General features: G+C 40.8%; 1 protein-coding gene across 1 annotated transcript; it reads right to left on the minus strand.

The window, feature by feature from the left end:
• Window positions 1-1,358: 1,358 nt before the first annotated feature.
• zgc:154093 (uncharacterized protein LOC777623 homolog) lies at window positions 1,359-12,424 on the minus strand. The gene is made up of 3 exons (XM_061781647.1): window positions 12,270-12,424; window positions 5,150-6,103; window positions 1,359-4,755 (listed from the first exon to the last, which is right to left on the minus strand). Exons 2-3 carry the CDS (start codon window positions 5,935-5,937, stop codon window positions 4,692-4,694), a joined length of 852 nt encoding a protein of 283 aa, XP_061637631.1. The 5' UTR covers window positions 5,938-6,103; window positions 12,270-12,424; the 3' UTR covers window positions 1,359-4,691.
• Window positions 12,425-13,268: the final 844 nt, after the last annotated feature.

The following is a 13,268-nucleotide window of genomic DNA, read 5'->3' on the forward strand; positions in this document are numbered from 1 at the left end:
TACCAAATTTTTATCATCAGGATCTTTTAATTGGAGGTCCAAAGTAATTTAACAGAGAAAAAACGTTTTTGAGTTTTTTTTCACCTGGATGTAATTTTTAAAGAAAACAAAACAAAACAGAAAACAGCATATGCAGCAACATTGGCAGTGGCACCCCTCCTTAATATTTGGTTGTACAGCCTTTGGCAGTGATGACAGCCTCCAAATGTTTCTTGTATCCATCTATAAGCTTTTTGCACTTCTCAGGTGGTATTTTTTCACGCCCTTCCTTTGCAATTTGTTCAAGCTCTTCAACATTTGCAGGGTTCTTTTCCACAATGGCAGATTTCAGCTCCACCCAAACATTTTCAATTGGATTGAGATCAGGACTCTATCCATCCATTTTCTGAGCCGCTTATCCTCAAAAGGGTCACGGGCGTGCTGAAGCCTATCCCAGCTATCATCGGGCAGGAGGCGGAGTACACCCTGAACTGGTTGCCAGCCAATCGCAGGGCACATACAAACAAACAACCATTCACACTCACAGTCATGCCTACGGGCAATTTAGAGTCTCCAATTCATGCGTTTTTGGGATGTGGGAGGAAACCGGAGTGCCCGGAGAAAACCCACGCAGGCACGAGGAGAACATGCAAACTCCACACAGGCGGGGCCGGGGACTGAATCACGGTGCTCAGAACTGTGAGGCAGACGCTCTAACCAGTCGACCACCGTGCTGCAGATCAGGACTCATTGCTGTGTCCTTGGATGTGTGCTTTGGATCTTTGTCTTCCTGGAGGACCCATAATCTTCACCTCAAAACAAGTTTTATTTCACTGGGTCAGACATTTCGCTCTAAAATCTAATAATTTTCTGATTTGATGATACCCGTGATACAGTCAAGCCTTCCAGGACCAGATGTAACAAAGCAGCCCCACAGCATTATGGATCCTATGCCATGCTTGACTCGTGGGAGAGTGTTCTTTTCCTGAAAGGCTTCATTGTGTCGTCTGTAAACATACTGTTTGTGTGCATTGCTACGAAGCTGTACTTTTCCTTCATCTGTCCATAAAATATTATTTCTCATTTGCTCATTTTTGTATCAAACAAGTTCTCCAGAGAAACATGTTGTTTCACTTGATTTGTTTTCTTCAGATATTTCACATTTATAATTATTGTTTTACATTCGTGTTTATTGGGTGTTTTTAATATTTAAATGCCATTTCTAATTATTTCATAACATTATTTAATGGCATTGTTATTGATTGAATTAAATATGTATTTTTATAACGTACTTATTTCTTAATCTTTATCCTATATTCCAAAAGTTGGTTTCATCGGAAAGCTTGCAAAACAGAAACAGACAACATATAGCCAAATAATCATGTTAATCAGTTTTAATTAATTCCAAAGTTAATTTAGAGAATGAGGCACAAAACATACACATACAAAAAAAATTAAGAGCAGAGCATGAGCGAACACTGCATGTGTTGTTAAAATACAAATTACAAGGAATACATATAGCACAGCAAAATTATTTGTGCGTACATGGTCTGTGGAGGTTCTAAATTTGTTTGCAGGGTATGAATAAAAACACATACGAAAATACTGATGAATGACAGATTTGTACGTCAAACGTGCTTACGCACAATTTAAGCACAAATCTGTGTGTACGCACGGTTAGTGAATGAGGGCCAACGCATCTACGGCAAAGCAAAACTGTCTTACGAAAAGCATGCCTACGGTAAAAATTGCAGGCTAATTTAATAGCCTACCACCGCTAGTTAGAATGAATTGTAATCGCTCCACAGAGGGTTGAAAATAAAGTTGCCAGTGCACTTCCAACCACGTTACTGAACAACAGTAACAAAACATTCACACGCTAGCTGCACGGCCACAATTCACGCCCAGAGGTACTCGATACGCAGACAAGCGTACGATTAGCCAGTTAACAGCCAGCCGCTATCCTGAGTCAACAGCAGGCAACGCTACCCTCTCATTCACAGACTCACGTCACTCAACAGACCAAGTCCTTTTCTTTACAGCACACACATTCAAAGTCAGATACTACAGTGTAGAACAAGAGGATGGCATCCCAAGTGGACACAAATACTTCACATGCACATTTTTTACGGGTATTATGCATAAACATTTAAAATATATGAAACAAATATAACGGTCACTACTTTGTAACTTTCGTCTATCGCAAGGGAATTCTGGACCGTAACCCCCGCAATAAACGAGGGATACTGTATGTGATGAAACATAAGACTCTTTAAGTTTCACAACTGGAACATTTTTATTGATACATATAGAGCAATGTACATCGCATACATGACATGGAATAAGAGGCTACTGTAATAATGTGACAGTCAACATTAGATGGACAAGCACACTCTAAATACATTTTTAGTTGGAAAAAAACAATCCATATATGGAAAAGCACTTTTCCATTAGCTTCTGAAGCACATCGAGTTGAAAAAACAAATATTGATGTGAGTGGACAATATGGACAGAATATACAGTACATATAAATGTTTTGTTTTGGTTATTGCAAAGATGTTATATTAAAGGGGACATATTATGTAAAAGTAACTTTTGAAATGTTTGATTCCAAATAGTTGTGTCTGGAGTGCATTACTGTATTTCTGAAAATGTGTCTGAACAAGCCTCAATTGTGATGTCACAAGATGATGGATTTACATAACACCCCTACTGTCATTTTCTCTGCCCATGACTTGGAAGGTGGGCAGGGTGAAAATCTCCCATTTTAAAGTGACAGCCAGACCACAGTGTATCATGTCAAAGCCAAAAGTTAAGCAGAGCTGCAATGACTGTGTCCTGTTAGCTTGTAATAAGAGGCATATGATTATTCGGCAAAATTGTCAACATAGGGGCAGGGTATTTGTGTTTGGCGATGTGTCTGCTGCGTGTGCCAAATGCAGCATTTGCTAGACTAATTGCAGCTGGGTGATGTAATGCTCTCTCCCAGAGTGACAAAAGAATCCATGCATTGACTGTGTTTGCCCCAGAGTAGAGGGTGTTGGTGTGACCAATGTTTCATTTGCATAAGGGACCACGCCCTCAAACAGGCAAATTAAGGGTGTATTCTTAAGATATTTTGACAAAAGCATGTCATAGATGTTAATAAAACTGGAAATTTAAATAATGGGGAAAAAAAGCATAAGATGTCTTCTTTGATATACAGCAAAGTGTTAGTTAATCGTCTGCGTGATTTTTTTACAGCTTCACATAAGAAAAAAATGTCACTAATGGCCATTGAAGATGGCTGCGATAAGACTCTTGAGGACCAGCCTGAGCCTGTCGCCTCCCAGCACTAAAAGTGCATTCAAGTATTCACAGCACTTTGTTTCCACATTTTGTCATTTTAAAGTCTTATTCCAAAATAACACACCATGAGGACATGGAAAAAGTTTTGAAAAGAAAAAAAAAAAAAAAAAAAAGGGGGCACATATAAAAACAAACAACCATTCGCACTCACACCTGCAGACAATTTAGAGTCTTCAGTTAACCTACCGTGCATGTTTTTGGGATGTGCGAGGAAACCGGAGTACCCAGAAAAAACCCACGCAGGCACGGAGAGAACATGCAAACTCCACACAGGCAAGGTTGGATATGAACCCGGGTCCTCAAAACTGTGAGGCAGATGTCCACTGTGCCACCTACACATACAGTGTGTGTGTGTGTGTGTGTGTGTGTGTGTCCACTGTGCCACCTACACATACAGTGTGTGTGTGTGTGTGTGTGTGTATATATATATATATATATATATATATATATATATATATATATTCGCTCACCTGCCTTGACTCACATATGGATTTAAATGACGTCCCATTTGTTCAATATGACGTCAGTTAATCCTTTGCAGCTATAACAGCTTCAACTCTTCTGGGAAGGCTGTCCACAAGGTTCAGGAGTGTGTTTATGGGAATTTTTTACCATTCTTCCAGAAGCGCATTCGTGACGTCACACACTGATGTTGGATGACAAGGCCTGGCTCTCAGTCTCCGCTCTAATTCATACCAAAGGTGTTCTATTGGGTTGGGGTCAGGACTCTGTGCAGGCCCGTCAAGTTCATCCACACCAGACTCTGTCATCCATTTTTATGGAACTTGCTTTGTGCACGGGTGCACAGTCATGTTGGAAGAGGAAGCGCCCAGCTCCAAACTGTTCCCACAAACTTGGGAGCATGGAATTGTTCAAAATCTATTGGTATTCTGAAGCAATCAGAGTTCCTGTCACTGGAACTAAGGGGCCAAACCCAGCTCTTGAAAAATAACCCCACACCGTAATCCCCCCTCCACCAAACTTTACACTTGGCAAAATGCAGTCAGACAAATACCATTCTCCAGGCAACTGCCAAACCCAAACTCGTCCATAAGGTTTCCAGATGGAGATGCGTGATTCATCACTCCAGAGAACAAGTCTCCACTGCTCTAGAGTCCAGTGGCAGCGTGCTTTACACTACTGCTTCCAGCGCTTTGCATTGCAGTTGGTGATATCTGGCTTGGATGCAGATTCTCTGCCATGGAAACCCATTGCCATGAAGCTCTCTGTGCACTGTTCTTGAGACAATCTGAAGGCCACGTGAAGTTTGGAGGTCAATACCGATTGACGAGGCAGCAAGTTGGTGACCTCTTCGCACTATGCGCCTCAGCATCCGCTGACCCTGCTCCGTCAATTTACGTAGCCTACCATTTCACGGCTGAGTTCATGTCATTCCCAAACGCTTCCACGTTTGTATAATACACCTGGCTGTAACAAAATTTGGAGAAAAAAAGGGATGCACTGTGAATACTTATCTGGTGACATTGTCAGTATAAGTTGTTTGTTGTATGTAGAATTTTGGGGAACAAAATTATTCATTCATTCATTGTCCGTACCACTTCTCCTCACTAGGGTCGCGGGCGTGCTGGAGCCAATCCCAGCTATCTGCGGGCGAGAGGCAGGGTACACCCTGAACTGGTCACTAGCCAATCGCAGGGAACAAACTTAATAAAACCCATTTTGAAGTAAGGCATGACAAAATGTGAAAAAGTGAAGGGCTGTGAATACTCTCTGGAATGACTGCATGCAAAATGTCCGCCCTGTCATCAGGCTTTCTTTACATCAACTTGGGAAAAAGGCCTTATCGTCCATCTCTGCCTACCATTTCCTCACAGCTCGCAACGGTGGTCCAATGTCCTTGTAGCGGTCCATGATCCTCAGCACGTCCTCCAGGATGGATGGCCCCAAATCCAGGTCCAGGTCCAGGCCCGCCACAGAGTCTGATCGCGGGAAGAGTCCGCAGGGTGAATCGCTGCGGAGATCCTCGTTGCTCAGACCGGTGTCCGAATCTAGACTGAGGCCTCGCCGCCCGTCCGGTGGCCCGCAGGCATCCGACACAGACTCCTCCGATGAGACCTCCGAGAAGGACCCGGACGAGGGGACCAGTCGGCGAAGGGAGGGCGACAGGGACATGTCTCGACTTCCGTTCTCCGTGGGGCGCCGCCCCTGCTGCTTGTCGTGGAGATCCGCAGGCTTTAGGTGTCGCTGTTTGGCATCATCCAGGTGCAGGCGTGGCGGTTTGGGCGGCGCTTGCTCGTGGGCGATGAAGACCGGCATGGAGATGGTGGATTTCAACAAGCCAGAGGACGAGTGCTGGTCGTGGAATCCATTGTATGAGTAATCTGAAGTGGCGGCCTCGTCCTCGTGCCGTTCGTCCACGCTGTGCGAACAGGCATGGCCGTTACGTGCCGGTAACATGCCCATTTTCCCCCTTAGAAAGCCCACGTCCCCGAACATGTCCCGCTCGCCTTGTGGACCCACGTGGGCGCTGTGGTGCACGTCACCCAACGGAGGGCTGATCATATCGCCCGAGAGCACGTCACGCAGTTTGGTCTTCTTGCCTCGTTTCGGTGTGGTTGTCTTAAGATAAATCGGGGTCTTCGCAGGCATCCTCCGGGGCGACCCACCGCCTCCACCGGACACCTCGGACCACTCGGGCGTGCTCGGCAGGAGCCGGACACACCACCACGATGGCGCGCAAACGGTCCAGGAAGACGCTTCCACTCCCAGGACAGCGCAAAGTGCTCTGGGAGACTTCTTCGTCTTCTTGTTGAATCTGTGCAGAGAGAACAAAATTTAGACCATCGGTTAAGCAAAGTTCAGCCCCTCTTTCATCTGGCCCACCTTGAACAGTGGCACCTTGAGATATGAGTTTAATTAGTTCCGTGACAACGCCCGTAACGTTGCCACATTTTTTGCTTCAATTCAATGGACATAGATCTGCTCCTTCTGGTGTATGCGCCTTGGCCACGCAGAGGCAGTATGGTAGAGACACACGAAGAAGAGCTTCACAACTTACTCAGTAAGCTGCATTAGTCATTTTTCGCAAATGATAAAGAATATATGCTTGTGAGCTTTATGATCTTGTCTGTCTGTTTGTTTCTCCAGTTTGTGCTGAAACATCTGTTGCTTAAAGGTTATACCACCACAAAACGATCTATGGAGTTTTGCATGGCATCTTAGCATTGAGCTAAACGGACTTTATTAAGCCAATGTTATCCATCCATCCATTTTCTGAGCCGCTTATCCTCACACCGTGATCGTCCACCGTGCCGCCGCCAATGTTATGTGTTTGATTTAAATACATAACGTGTAATTTGCTCGGTTTTCTGTTTAATTTGACAGGAAACTTCAACTGGGTGTGGCAATAAACAGGTTGAACCCCCTTTTCTGAAGAATGGTTCACTATCTGCACCACTGTATTTCCATTATCAAGAGTCCTGTAACAATTGTTGCAATCATTTTGCTGTTTTTTTCCCCTTCAAAAATGGGTTAATTAAAAAGTATTTATTTGTATTCATTTATTAAAATATTTTTTAGTAAATAAAACCTTTAATAAACAATTGGTTAATTAATTATAATTAATTCTAAAGACTACTATAAAATTTGCATTGATTATTGTTTAAATGTTAAAATAAAAAAATAAAAAATATTTATTTAATTAGTTACATCTATTTTATGTCTATATGTCATTATAAATATTAATTGATTTGTTGTAAATCGTAAAATACAAGCTATTAATAAAATAAACAATTTCATATATATTATTATTTTATTAGGCGGCACAGTGGCCGACTGGTTAGAGCGTCTGCCTCACAGTTCTGAGGACCGGGGTTTAATCCCCGGCCCTGCCTGTGTGGAGTTTGCATGTTCTCCCCGTGCCTGCGTGGGTTTTCTCCGGGCACTCCGGTTTCCTCCCACATCCCAAAAACACCCGTGGCAGGTTGATTGAAGACTCTAAATTGTCCGTAGGTGTAAATGTGAGTGTGAATGGTTGTTTTGTTTATATGTGCCCTGCGATTGGCTGGTGACCACTTCAGTGTACCCCGCCTCTCGCCCAAAGATAGCTGGGATAGGCTCCAGCACACCTGCGACCCTAGTGAGGATAAGTGCTACGGAAGATGAATGAATGAATGAATAATATTTTATTAGAGAATTGGCTACTTATAATGACATAACAAAATTTAAAATGAAAGGGACTAATTCTGTTGTTGAACTTTCTTTTTTACATACAAATGTTGAGTTGTTTTTTGTTTTTTTTTACCTCATCTACGAATGACTTGTCTCTTTATAAAAATCAAACAACCCCGTTAAGTACAAAGGCTTTCCTACAGAAGTAGACGGAGAAAATGGTGGCATTTTACGATAACCAAGCATGCCAAAAATCTGTTAAGACCTGTGACCATGTGATACCACAAGCTTACAAATAACTAATAAGACACATGGCTGTACAATACATTTTAGGGACCCCAATGGGGTGTCAAACATATTTTTGTCATGGGCCACATTGTAGTTATGGTTTCTGTCAGAGGTCCGTTATGACTTTGGAACCATATACTGTAAATGTAGGCCTCGACATATTATTACATATTACACAAAAAATTGATGGATTACTAAGTTTTGAAATGAGAAGCCAATGCTATTTTAAGAAGGGGTTTGGTAACAAGAAAAATGCTTGTAATATATCTCAATTTGCAATATCGGTACAAAAGAACATGAGGTAGACTAATGATTTGTTTTCACGGGCCACATTGAATGAGGTGGCAGGCTGGTTATGGCTCCCGGGCCTTGAGTTTCAGAACAGTAAGATGTATGATGTACTGTATATAGTATATTGGTGGGGAGGTCAGTAAATACTGTCTGTATAAAGTCAATGCCATGGTAAGTGTCATGATCTGGTGATCCTGCTTGTTTTTGTGTTTGCGATTTTTCCCGTGGCTGCCATGGACAGGCGAACCGGAGCCTCATCCTCCACATCAGCAGGGCTTTTTATCGTCATCTGCCTCTGGATGCGCTCTGCTCATCTAAATCATCTGTTTGTGTTGCTCTCGGGTTTGTTTACGCGTCAACATTTTTGTTGTTGATGTTTTGGTTTTACAATTGATTATGTTCACTGTACAGTGCTCTTTTGGTTGAATAAAAGTCTTGTTTATGTCACCAGTCCTTGGTTGTATGCTTTGGGGCCCTACTTTTAGGAATACGCAACGTTACAGTATGGAGAGTTGTTCGTGGCCAATTCCAATATAATGACCATATAAAGGTAATTACTTGAAATGTTAAAGAATTATTAAAATTGTTTATTAATTAATTAAAAGGTTAAATATCGTATTCAATAACTGTACTGAACCTATTAAAGAAACATTTATTTCTTTATTTCATGATCTATTTAATTATTGCATGGTAATTTTCAATTCAATCGTGATATCATTTAACTAACGTTACTTCATGACTATTTCAAAAATAATTTTCTACTTGTTTAATAAAAGATATGTATAAGTATTTATTCAATGACATAGTATTTCATTAATGGATTTTTTCCAATTAAATCGTGTATTTTTTAGCTCGCTATTTTCTGGTTGAATTAATAAAATATGAAATTATGAAAAAATTATCCATTATTAATTTTAAATAATATTTAAACATTACTGTATATTAAACTTCTTTAAAAAAAAAATTTAGGAACAATGTAAATTTCATGATCTTTGTATTCATTTATTGGCATTTTTTCATAATTTAATAGTACTTTTATTTAGTGGCATACATTTTGTGGTGACATCAAACACACAAGCACACACAACCCCCCCCACACACAAAAAAGTCAAAGAAAAAGCAAAGCATACATCTCGTAAGATTTGCGGGCATAATGATACATTGAAGTTTTGTTTGACTTTTCAGACAAATTTTGGTTTGAACTTGTCGCAATTGTTTTTGCGGTTCTGATATATATTTAGTATATTACAGTATATTCGATGTTTTGTTAACTAATTGACATTTTAGTAGATAGATATAAGTAGTAGGATTCCATTAAAATCAGCCCACCAACAGGTTTCACTCTCAGTTAGCTAATGTTGTAATCGTGGTTTGCCAAGTTACAATCAGTCAAAATGAGTTTTCAGTCCGTGTCGTCATGGCGATGGAATGTGAAGCGGCCCTGTGAATGTTCACACTCACACACAGAGTTTTGTCTGTTTTGTGTGTAACAGTCTATATTAACTGCACACAGGGAAAGGCACGCACACAATGTACATTCACTTGCCACTTCATTAGGTACACCAGCCAACGATATGCCATGAAAGGACTACATGCTATATAGTCTAAAAATGCAATAAATAAACATATAGTCAAAGTACAATATAGCTTTTTACTTCCTCCATATTTCTTTTTATGTAAATAATAAATGTCAGGTACTATACAAGTAAATCTTTTACCTTTTACCATCCAGTTTTTATCTTTTACCATCAACAGTGCTTTACTACTTAGTGAAGATATTCACATTACAGCTGCACAAAAAGCTTTATTTAGTTGTAATGTTTTCTTCACACTGTGATTACAAACAAACAAGTATTCTTCCACCTGATGATGTCATCATTGCGACATCTGGTTCTGCTCTGAGCATCCTTTTGACGCCAAGACCAACAACACGACCCCATCCCACAGGTCTTTTTGTTTTTGACTCACTTGTCATCCTCTACTTACTAGGATGCATGCGCAAACCTGAAGGAACACATGAGAGCACCAATTACCCGCCTTCTGCGCTATTGAAGCCAATTTAACACTTTTGTTGCTAGATTTGACAACTTTTCAGACAACCCTAAAAATGTTCTTTCTGAAAAGCAACAAATTCAGCTACTTTTAAAGTTTGTTTGGAAATTTACAGCAACTTTTGAAAAAAATGACAGATGCTAAAATGCACATTTTCCCTGTAAATGATACAAAATTATTTTCTCTGTGACAGTCGGAAAAACACACAGCCCATGTGCCTAGCTGAAAAACTGCCTCGTGAGTTGTGTTGTTGTTTTTTTGTCAAATCATTTAAAAACATTTATTTGAGAATAAAATAATTATGTTTAATTTGCCATTAATAAAGGAATATTGCAACTTCGCATAAAAAAATAAAACAATAAAAAAGAATGTAAAGAAAAACTAGTTTTAGCAAGTGTAACTACAGTACATTGCGTCTTATGCTATTCATGCTTTTTGTCGCGGTCTACTCTTTTCCTACATTCCAGATAATTTACTGGTTGCTTTACACTATAACGCAGTTTCCAGTTAATTACCTTTAAAGCATATCAAGTCAAGAATTCTGTCTTTCTTGTATCTCTATTCTGTTTTTGCCTAATCTCGCTAACGCCTGAGCTGCTAGCGGTAAGTGGCTCTTCAGGCTAGCTGCACAACTCCGCCAAAACCAACCGTCCACGGTCGACTGACACTAAACATCCAAACCTCCGGTGGACCCTGGCTATACATCTGTTCAACAATCTGTCTCATGCGACACTGCGAGGTCAGAGGTCAGACGGGAGCACCCCGCGAGTAACTGCTGTACTCGCGTCAGATTGCCAGCTGTCACCATTATCGCAATTCGCGCTCAGTCACTAGATTCAGCTACGCTCCAATAGTTGTTAAGTCACCGCCACCACTATCACTAACAGCACTAGGACACTGAGGTGCAGGTACAACTACTGCAAACCATTTTTTGCCCACTTTATTTGAGCTGCAGCCTGTCTGAAGCTCGCAATAACACACACACACACACACACAAACCCTATCAAGCGATGACTTGTAACTCAAAATACTAGTAAACTGGGGCACTCCTGAGTCAAGGTAACACAGTGAATGTCTATCTCTGGCGGCTTTTTTTTTTTTTTTTTTTTTACACTCACAAATCAGGGGTTGAACGTCTATTAAGATTTTTCGCAGTCAAATATGTTGGCGATGAAAATCAAGTCGAAGAGTATTAACTGATGACCTCATGGCTATTTTTTCAGCAGAGCGCAGCGCTCCCTAGCCTTTGTTGGACGGCAGATGGGGAGAAAGCACTGGCCTCTTTCTTGAAGAATTGTTCACTATCTGCCAAATGGCTGCTTGTTGTAAATTTCGCTGCCATCATCTAGTCACTCAAATCTTAAAATGTTTTGCCTGCAAGTCAAAGCAGAAAAAAATAGGCCAAGCGATAGCTTGTATCTGAAAAACCCACCAAGTCGGGTCACTTGTAAATCGTGGTGCTAGTGTAAGATCACTGTGAGCACTGCTGATCTCAACTTTTCAGGATGCACTGTGGGATACATTGACAGCATTAGATAGGGAATGGCTCACTGTACCTCGAACAGCACTAAACAATGGTGAACTCGCTATATACAGTAGTGTCATTTATTGTGGTAGGGACTACCCATCTCTTTCCCCTGTCATCTACCTCTGATGCGCTGCGGCGTGTGACAGACGGTGACGTCACGAGAGTAACACCGCGCTTCCCTGTTACGCAACAGTGACGTCATCAGCCGCCGTCTCCTGCTCAAGTCTCTTGAGTGCCTCGTCTTATCTGAACTGTCACGCATATTTGCAACATTTTGGGTCTTTAAACAGTCTTAAAGATTAGGAAAAATATATCACTGGCGGACGTTGGACAGAGTCCTCGCATCTCCAAAAACATCACTTTTCAGGACCTTAGACTGGTCAATAATTTGTAAAAATAACAGATCCAGGTAGTGGCAATAACCATAAATAAAAACGCAAACTGTGACATCACAATCATAAAAACAGACTTTTTTTTTCTCTCTAAAGAGAGATGCTCACCACCTCCTCGTCGCCAAGGGCGTGTCACAATCATGTCTACTGCTAACTTGTACACTTTTTGTTGTTTTGTTTTGTTATTAATGTTAATAATAGACTAGTGAGTGTATAATTGAAAGCCCTCCTTGACTCGTGTGTGTGTGGCTGATATTTACCTACAAAGTGACGCGTGGCTCCCACCTCTTTTCTTTCATATTTCTTCCTTTATTGTTGACTAAGAGGTTGCTGTCGTGGTGGCGGCGAAGTCCACCCCACGTAAAGCTCTTCACCGAGCGACTGTCGACTGACTCTTCCCCCGCGGACCAGCCATCTGGGTGAGGTGACCAGGAAGTGTCACTTTTAAAGTCATGGTGACATACGCCGCTTATCAGTGTTTTTCAAAATAAAAGCACACATCTTAATTATACTTTGATTAAAACGCTGCTTCGTAAATAAAAGCCAGTATGGGTGATTAGAGATACATTAAAACATATGTAATATAACTTCTAAAAATTTACAAGAACGCAATTTAACAGTTTCTTGTATATTTACTTTAGAAATCTGATTGAGGATCGCTTGGCTTCCGGTGTGACTTCCTGCGGCTTGATGAGGGATGAAATGCTAATCAAAGCGCTGGCGTGTGTAAAGAGGATTAGCGCAGGCAGGGTTATTGATAAAACAGGTATAGGTGCTATAAAGGTCCCAATGGCCGTGGGGTGTTTAAAATTAACAGTTTGACCACTCTTAATGTGGAACTGCGTGTGCGTTTGTTATTTTAGTATTTGTGGTTTAATTTGATTAGCAGTAAGATAGCAGAAACAGGAAGCAGTCAAAGCAAAACTAAAAAAACAACGCAAATAAAGCAAAAATGTGTCTATCTGAATAATCACTTTCCTCATTGTAGACATTTGAAATCTTTTTTAATACATTAAGTGTCACTGACTGCTTTAGAAGTCAAATATCCCTGTTAACTGGGAGGGCTCGCACTGAATAAGTGTGTGTGTGTTGGGGGGTATACAGTACATACTGTATATTCATAGCCCACACATACATGTATACTGTTTAATTACTGTTTTAGCAGATCTGATTACGATCCGCATTTTATTTCCTAATCTAATCGAAGAAATATTATTTTTACATTTAATAATAATATGTGAAGGAAGAGTCACACACTC

This window comes from Phyllopteryx taeniolatus, chromosome 8 (genome assembly GCF_024500385.1).
Source record: "Phyllopteryx taeniolatus isolate TA_2022b chromosome 8, UOR_Ptae_1.2, whole genome shotgun sequence".
In the NCBI taxonomy this organism is placed as follows: domain Eukaryota; kingdom Metazoa; phylum Chordata; class Actinopteri; order Syngnathiformes; family Syngnathidae; genus Phyllopteryx; species Phyllopteryx taeniolatus.

Excerpts from the sequence above, each read along its gene's own strand:
- zgc:154093 (XM_061781647.1), bottom strand. The coding sequence starts at position 5,937 with ATGCCTGCGAAGACCCCGATTTATCTTAAGACAACCACACCGAAACGA. Across the intron at positions 4,756-5,149 it reads TTGCGAGCTGTGAGGAAATG|CCAGGTGTATTATACAAACG; the intron begins GTAGGCAGAGAT and ends ATTTTGTTACAG.